Source organism: Zosterops lateralis (assembly GCF_965231275.1).
Source record: "Zosterops lateralis genome assembly, chromosome: 13".
Classification (NCBI taxonomy): Eukaryota; Metazoa; Chordata; class Aves; order Passeriformes; family Zosteropidae; genus Zosterops; species Zosterops lateralis.
This window is the reverse complement of record NC_139773.1, coordinates 462,802-471,143: the sequence shown is the minus strand read 5'-3', so window position 1 is coordinate 471,143 and position 8,342 is coordinate 462,802. Positions and strand designations below refer to the sequence as shown.

General features: G+C 41.5%; 1 protein-coding gene across 1 annotated transcript; it reads left to right on the top strand.

Annotated features, from left to right (window-relative positions):
* Positions 1–1,021: 1,021 nt before the first annotated feature.
* Positions 1,022–8,231, top strand: SKIC8 (SKI8 subunit of superkiller complex). The gene is made up of 10 exons (XM_083871232.1): positions 1,022–1,128; positions 1,257–1,284; positions 1,623–1,728; positions 2,540–2,712; positions 3,768–3,916; positions 4,239–4,332; positions 5,078–5,171; positions 5,809–5,901; positions 6,479–6,557; positions 7,951–8,231. Exons 1-10 carry the CDS (start codon positions 1,117–1,119, stop codon positions 8,038–8,040), a joined length of 918 nt encoding a protein of 305 aa, XP_083727358.1. The 5' UTR covers positions 1,022–1,116; the 3' UTR covers positions 8,041–8,231.
* The last annotated feature ends 111 nt before the right edge of the window (positions 8,232–8,342 follow it).

The window sequence follows — 8,342 nt, the reverse complement described above, 5'->3', positions numbered from 1 at the left end:
TATATATATATTTTTTTTTTTTTTTTTTTTTAATTGGTCTGACAGATAACTAGTAGCGAAATTTCCTTTCTGGAGCACAAGGAGTGGCTGAGGGCCTTGTGGGGACTCAGCCTGGAGGAGGTTCAGGAGGGACCTTCTTGCTCTCTGTAAGTCCCTGACAGGAGTGTGTAGCCAGGTGGCTATGAGGCTCTTCTCCCAGGAAACAAGTGACAGGACCAGAGGAAGCAGCCTCAAGCTGTGTCAAAGAGTTCAAGCTGGACATCAAGAAGAATTCACAGAAAGGGCAGTCAGACATTGGAACAAGCTGTCCCAGGGGGGTGGTGGAGTCACCATCCCTGAAGTGTTCAAGAAATTATCAGGTGTGGCACTTTGTGCTCTGGCCTAGTTGACAGGGTGGTCAACTTGGGTTGGACTTGATGATCTTGCAGGTCCCTTCCAACCATAACGATTCTGTGATTTTGTGAAGTTAAAGCCTTCTGTGCCGTGGTGAGAACCACGGGCAGTCCTGCAGCCCTGGGAGCGTGTGGTCGGTCAGTGCTGTGCTCAGCCTGCTCCTTGCCTCCTCCACACCACAGGCAAGAGGCAGCCGGCTCAGCTTTCCGTCAGGAGCTTCCTACATGGCCAGGTCGGCGGACTTGAACGCATCCCCCAGTCCTTGGTGAATCTCACAGCTGACACCATCCCTGCGATGGCAGCACCGCAGGGCATTGGGCACTGCTACCACACACCGAAGATCCTGAGGGCTTCTGGCATCAGTGGCCAATGGTGGCCCCGACCGGGGCTCCTATGTGTGAGCGGGAGGGGATGAGTGAGAAGCGACGACGAAGATGTAAACTGTGGGACTCAACTGCGGGACGCGGGGCCGGGGTTCTACCCCGCTGTCCCTGAGGGCGCTGCGGGCAGTGCACGCCGTTCCCGCCGGTGGGATGTGTCCGCCTGGGCCTCCCGGCCACAGGGCGGCGGTAGAGGGTGCGGACCAGAGCGCGCTGAGGGGGGGGGGTGGGGGGGGGGGGGGGGCGTTCTCGGTGGTACCTGAGGTCATCAAGGCGCGACGGCGGCAGGAGCTGTGTCCGCTTCCTTCCAGCGCGCTCTTGTCGGGATTGTTTTCAGTAAGATATGACCACGCAGGTAATTAAAAACACAGCGTTGGCTAAGCTAACTGCTGGTTTGAGATGTGTATATATATATATACACATATATATATGTATATGTATATAGGCTGGTCATGTGTAATATTAATTATTTTTTCTTCCTAGTACGGTATTCTCTTCAAGCAAGAGCAAGGTGAGCAAACGGTGACGGGTATTGAGCAATGTTGGTGTTCTGGGATGATGTAGAGTTGATAATGGCAGGTATCCGTGTGAGGAGACCTGGTTATGTTTATGGTAGGCATAAATCTGAGTAATTCAGAGGTAGCTATGCTGCTCTTTCAGCAGTGACGCTGGTCATAGGACACATTGCATATCTTTGACAAGGCTCTCGGAGCACTCAGTAGACCTGTGGAGCAGAGGGGGGTTATTGCCAACATTGCAGCTAGTCATTTCAGCATTACTAAAACTGGTTGTGGCCTTCTATCAAAAGAAAAGTCTTAATTTTTAATTACTGTGCTTATATTCTTGTAGCTCATGATGATGCCATTTGGTCAGTTGCCTGGGGAAAAAATAAAAATGATGGTTCTGAAACAGTGATCTCTGGCTCTTTGGATGATCTGGTGAAGGTCTGGAAGTGGTAAGTGCTCCATGTTTACCTGTGTTAGACCTTGGAAGAAGTCAGTGTGGAGCAGCCTTGAATTTCCACAATTTGCAGGGGGATGTTAGAAGTTACCTCAGGGAAGGGGTAGCCTGGCACACAGAGCTGCTGCTTTGAGCAAGCTTATCTCGATTTGTGTGTGCTTTCTCTTGGAGTGGTGGCATTCTGGTATGCTTTCATTTCCAAAGAATGAGAATCCTTTTGAAAATGCATGTCAGAGAATACTTAATGTACTTCTAACCCAAAGAATGAGATATGTGTCTTTTGATGAGACAGTGCATTTGGAGATGGGTACTATGAAAGCAATAATAGGAATAGTGAGAAAGTGAAAATGGCATCTTACCTTTTTATTGAAAAAAAGATGCTGATAATCCTCATGGAAGTGTGCTTTTGCAAAGAAGTTATTCTGTCTTGGGCAAAGCACTGTGAAGGATGTGCTTCCCTTCAGTGACAGGTTTAGCTTGGTTGGGGTGACTGTGGAAATGTCAGTCATGGCACTTTGTGCTCATCAGCTCTGTGAACACCCACAGACTGCTGTGTGATGGACATTTTTGGTGGGATAGCTTCCAAACTTAAGACAAAGTACCTACTTTGCAGGAATATGGTAAATTATTGATTTGTCAGTTCTTTAAGTACTGAGAGTGTGTGTGTAGCCCTTCACATTTCATGGGAGGACTTAGATTGTGTTGAACAAATGGAGGGATGTAGATTGTTTGTTTTGTGTGAGGCTGGGGATTGTTCAGCACCCCCAGCTGTTCCTCATGAGGCTTTTCTTTCCCTTGCCCCAAAGGAATGATGAAAAGCTGGATCTGCAGTGGACTCTGGAAGGTCACCAGCTGGGAGTGGTGTCTGTGGACATCAGCCACACGGGTGCCATTGCAGCATCGAGCTCCCTGGATGCCCACATTCGCCTCTGGGACTTGGAGACTGGCAAACAGATCAAGTCTATAGATGCTGGGCCTGGTAAGACACCAGTGCTGAGCTGGCTCTGCAGGAGAACAGTCTGACCCTTCCTGGCAAATACTGAACACTAGAGGATTGGGGCATATGAGGGGATTAAGGTCTTTGGGGAGTTTAATCTTTTCTATATTTGCAGAAGTCTTAAAGGTTTTATGATCTCAACACAAAGCAGCATCAGACAATTTTACCTTTATTTTTTATGCACTTCTTGTGCTTTCTCAGGTACACATAGTTGGCTTTTTGCTGTATGCTTAAAGTAGAATGGAAACCAGCTTGCTCTTACACATGTATTGGTAAAAGAATATTTGGAAGAAAAAATTCAAGTGCTTATTCAGATGGATTTAAAGAGGAGCTGTGAATGTTCTTCATAATACTGCAGTGAATTTGAGCCATGCATGTGATCCTTCTTTATCCAGCATGTCCAATCCTGAGCAAGCAAGTCAAAGCATTTATCAATAGTAGCAATGCTAATGTTCTCCAAGCTGGAATTCAGGGCCTAAGGTCTTATTCCAAGTATTTCATGAGGCCACTGGAAGTAATTAATTTAAGAACAGTCTTGCAGTGTTTTAGGCAATTAATATTAAGCTTTTAGGAAAAAACCTGTGGATTACATTGTGCCAGGTAAATACATTGCACTACTATAAAAAATGAAGAGTTTTTACATTTAGTTGCAGGAATGTTATGTGTTGCATTGATATATCTGCATTTCTCCTGTATCTTCTGTGTTTTGCTACATACTAGTGTTGCTTTTTTCCAGTAGTTTCAGTATTTTGGTACCAGGAAAAAGTAAGAATGTAGACTTAAACTGATGCAGCCTTAAATTCTAAATGCATTGTTACACGAGGGTCTCATAAGATCAGGATCTTATTAGAAATGTAATCTTTTACTAAATGTAAGTAAATGGCTCAAGATACACTCCAGTAATTACATAGAAGGGGTAACTTGATGAGCTTGTACATTCTTAAAGGGTTAAACATCTAAACAGATGCATACAGAACTGACACTGTTTAAGAGCCAGGAACAGGATCCAGCTAATTGGTTTTTATTTTTTAATACAGTTGATGCTTGGTCCCTGGCTTTTTCACCTGATTCCCAGTACCTTGCAACAGGAAGTCACGTGGGGAAAGTAAATATTTTCGGTGTTGAATCTGGAAAGAAAGAATATTCTCTGGACACCAGAGGAAAGTTCATCCTTAGCATTGCATATGTAAGAAGCACAATTGATAATTCCTGATGAGAAATTGCTATTGCTGTAATATGTTGTAAATAGGTATTCTTGTTTCCATCTATCAGTTGATCTCCACAATAATACTAAGTGACAGCCATAGTTCCAAGTACAAATTGTGTGACATTTTTTCCCCTGCACATGTAGAAAATATATTTGGATCTTACTTATAGTCTCTTGAATTTTTGGAGCCCAGATTTCTTACATAGATCATTATTTGTGAAAAGTTTCCAAGGGAATGTCATGACTTACCCAGCATAAATGCACACAGATGTTGATTTGCACTTTCTGTGTTTTATTACAGAGTCCAGATGGAAAATACTTGGCTAGTGGAGCAATAGATGGCATTATCAATATTTTTGATATTGCGACTGGAAAACTTCTGCATACGCTAGAAGGTATGGTTTGGTTATCTGCAATACTCAAATTCTGGCCTCATTTCTAGCAAAATTAAAGGATAATAGTGCAAGTCAGAATAAGTTACAATAACCATGGCAAAAGTGAGCTGACATTTTTGTCCATTAGACAGTATTTAGTTACTTAGTGTGCTCTAACCTAAACCACTTAAAATATTAAAGGCAAACTGTAAACTCAGGCTTGCATCATAAATGCCTTTTTAAAAGATACAGTCAGTAATGCTTAACTAAATTCTTAAATTGTGGCTCTTTGTATTGCAGAAAAGTACAAATGTGTGCTGCCATGCATATGATTTTTCTGTTTTTTATGTGTTTGTTCTAAAGCAATTTTTTGCTGTTCTAAAAAATAACTGAACATTTTATATTGTAGAAGACATGCATTTTTTTCTAACATAAACGGGCTTTTAATGTTCATGCAGTTTCTGCCCAGTTGTAACCAAAACCCCAGTCACTTAAATATGCAATCATACTATAAAATATGACGTAATTTCTCATGAAGATCCACGGCTGAAAGAATTGAGTCACTCTGTGCTGCAGACATGCCTTAACATTCACAGTTGAGAAGTGCTGTCTGTTTCCATTTTCTATTGCGAGAAGAAGCCTCTAGAGAGAAAGAGGCTCCAGCAGCTGCTCTCTCTGAGCAATCAGTGCTGTTGTGGCACAGCTTGCTGAGTGCTGGCATTAGTGGAAGGACTGCCAGCCCTGATCTGTGTCCCTGTGCCTGCAGGCCATGCCATGCCCATCCGCTCGCTGACCTTCTCCCCTGACTCCCAGTTACTCGTCACTGCCTCCGACGACGGCTACATCAAAATCTATGACGTGTGAGTGGGGACTCCAGCCCTGCTGGCAGGAGAAGGACTGTTCACAGAGGCTGATACTGTGAAACATAGATCAAACCCTCGGCTCTCCAGAATGCCTTTCAGCTTTTGGTGACTTTTTATGTAATAAATAATCTTAAATCATAAAATACTACATCCTTAGGTAGTTTTTAAAAGTGTGGAGGTAGAAGAAAGCTGTAACTTGAAAACAAATTACTTTCCTCATATTTGCCTGTAGGCAATAAGCTAATTCTTCTGTGTATCTGTCCTGTGAGCTTGTGTTCACCCTTCCTAAACATCTGTTCTGTACACAAGAAATTACTTTTATCACCTATTTCTGTTGCATCTTGCAATACCTTGGAAAACTCTGGGGAGAAAAAGGCCCTGCTTCAGTGGTTTCACCCCCTAAACCTGCACTGCTTTGGCTTTTGTGAAACTATTTGTCCTCCAGTGTATCTTCTTAATGATTTATGTTAACTTTTTGAAATGGAAAAACAGAATCTGCTGTAACACCAGTTCAGCTTGGATGAACAAATGTCCAGAAGTCACCTTCCATTGAACTATTCTTGATTGCACTAGCTAGAGTATATTCCTGTTGCTTTTCCCTGGAATTCACAAAGTTAATGTGTTCTCTCCACAGGCAGCATGCAAACTTGGCTGGTACATTAAGTGGTCACGGATCCTGGGTTTTAAATGTAGCATTTTGTCCTGATGATACCCATTTTGTTTCCAGGTATTGAGGATTTTTAACTGTTTATGATTACTGAAAAAAATATGATAAGGGGAGAGGGATCATAAAAATTAAATGTGTACAAATTGCAGTGGGATCTGTAATGAAATAACATAAAATTTAAAGGCTCGAGCCAATCTGTGATGTGATACCAGCTGTCATGAGAACATTTTACAGAGTAAAACATCCCACTGCAGCGTAGTTCCTGACAAGTGGAAAACACCTAACCTAAGAGAAGGGCAGTTGGGTCTAAATAGCTGAAGAATTGCTGTTGAAATAAGAATTACAAACTAAACTGGTAGTACATTAATCTCCTTGAACATTAGTATTAATTCTTAAAACAGCTGAGGCAGCTGGGGGACCAAGTATATGTAACAGGAATTTCCTTGGATGTTAAAACAGTAAATTTATTTTACAAGCAATGGAACCTGGCAGAAGATGCAGTCCTTTGCTACTTCATCCCTGTATTTGATGGGTAAAAGAGGATTTCATATGTCTACCATATGAGACCCTTTAATGTTTGCATGAAACTTTAGTTAATTATTAATTTGAACATTGATCAGTATTATTTTTCTTTCAGCTCATCTGATAAGAGTGTAAAAGTTTGGGATGCTGGAACGAGGACCTGTGTCCATACTTTCTTTGACCACCAAGATCAGGTATGGCTGCTATTCCCTAAGTCACCACGTTCCCAGGAGTGCTTGTGTAGTTCTGCACATTTGTGCTTCACCTTGGTGCTGTAGCTCCAGGCTTGCAGTAATACAACTTTAGCTTGCCATAATGAAATTCCAGAAGTTGTGGTTATTTAGCACTTAATATTGACCTGTTACTCCCAAGTGTATATGCTGATCTTTTCCAATTAACTTAACTTTTTTCAGGCCCAAATAAAGGCAATCCTGAGTGGCCAAAGTCTCGCCAGACTCTATTTGTTACCTTTGTGTCTGGTCTTACTTACTTCTGTAACTTACACAGTATGTGCATGTGTAAAGGTGGAAATACTTATTTAAAAGGATGGAATTACCTAAACAGATGCTTGAAAGCAGCCTGGAAACTTAGGAGTTTTTCCTCCTCCAGTGTCTGTAATACTGTGGGTTTTTAATTTATTGCTCAGTGATAGCTACCTGTGAGAGAAGGAGTTAGGTTTCTACCCATTTATTCTTTGTCCAAATGTCGGGTGATAAATAGAACAATGTTATATTTTAATGGACCACTGAACAAGAAACAAAGGATATTCTTCCAGATTTTATTTGAACATTTTCTTTCTTAGTACTTTCTTGCTGGTAACCTTCTTTTCAATTATCTATAGCTATGGGGGTTTTAATATTGAACTACAAAGTGGGACTTGTTTTGCCCTATTGTTTTAGCTGTTGAGTATAATCTCGTTCAGTCTGTGCCAAATGGAGATGTATCAGTTCATGGGAATGCTGGGTTTGGGTACTAGTGCAAAGCAGCGTACAAGATTGCCCCAACTATACTGTTGTCAGCATACTTGTTCTGCATTTCACATTAATGTGCTGATGTAATTCTGATGGAGATGAGTGTCACTTAAGAGCTTGGGAAACTGTCTTAAATCAGGGGACTGACCTGATCAGAGTTTTGCACTGGTAGGTCAATGGTTCTCTCAAAGAGCTCAAGGATAAACCAGGTAATTCTTCCGTCTGTCATAATGTGTCAGTCTGCATGACAAATACTTCCTCTCTTGCTTTCCTGCACTGTAAAATATTACTTTCAGAAAGAGCTGCAGGATGGGCAAGAGAGAAAATGCTTAGGTTATTTATGCAAACTGGAGTAAGTCCTTTTCAGCCCTGGTAAGAGTTATCTGTGGCTTGTGTAACCCCCACTGTCAGTGGCTGTAGGGAGTCTCAGGCTGCTAGAGGGCAGTGTCCTGCTCTGGTCCAGCAGCCTTAGCTGCTGTTGAAGCAGAAGCAAAGAACTGCACCAGTTCTAGCAGGTGACTTTTCAATAATCCTTTCTCTACTGCTTGTAATAAATATGACTGGCACAAAGATTCTTTGTCCTCTCTTGATAAACTAGAATGTATTTTATTTACAGGTTTGGGGAGTGAAATACAATGGAAGTGGTTCCAAAATTGTGTCTGTTGGTGATGACCAAGAAATTCATATTTATGACTGTCCAGTTTAAATGTCTTGACTCAAATGCTTCAGTAAATCTCTTGTAGCAGTTTCAAGGGACTGTTCCTGTACTATGTAATTTTTTAGTATGATAAAAGCATTTCATACTGATCTGCAATACCAGATGTTTTATATCAAATTTTGATTTTGTTTAGCATGAGAGGAAGTCTTACTTTTTAAAAATAAAAGCTACAGTTTCAAGTCCTTGTGTCTAATTCTTGGAAAAAATTATTTTTGGAAATATGTAGTCATGGATGAAGTAACTGCTCAGTTAATCACTCCTGTCTTTAAACATAAATAGACCAGAATTGG

What these genes read in the sequence shown, in the direction of transcription:
- SKIC8 (XM_083871232.1), top strand. An exon ending in GTCTATAGATGCTGGGCCTG is followed by an intron (nt 2,713 to 3,767) that starts GTAAGACACCAG and finishes TTTTTAATACAG; the next exon opens with TTGATGCTTGGTCCCTGGCT. An exon ending in GATACCCATTTTGTTTCCAG is followed by an intron (nt 5,902 to 6,478) that starts GTATTGAGGATT and finishes TTTTTCTTTCAG; the next exon opens with CTCATCTGATAAGAGTGTAA.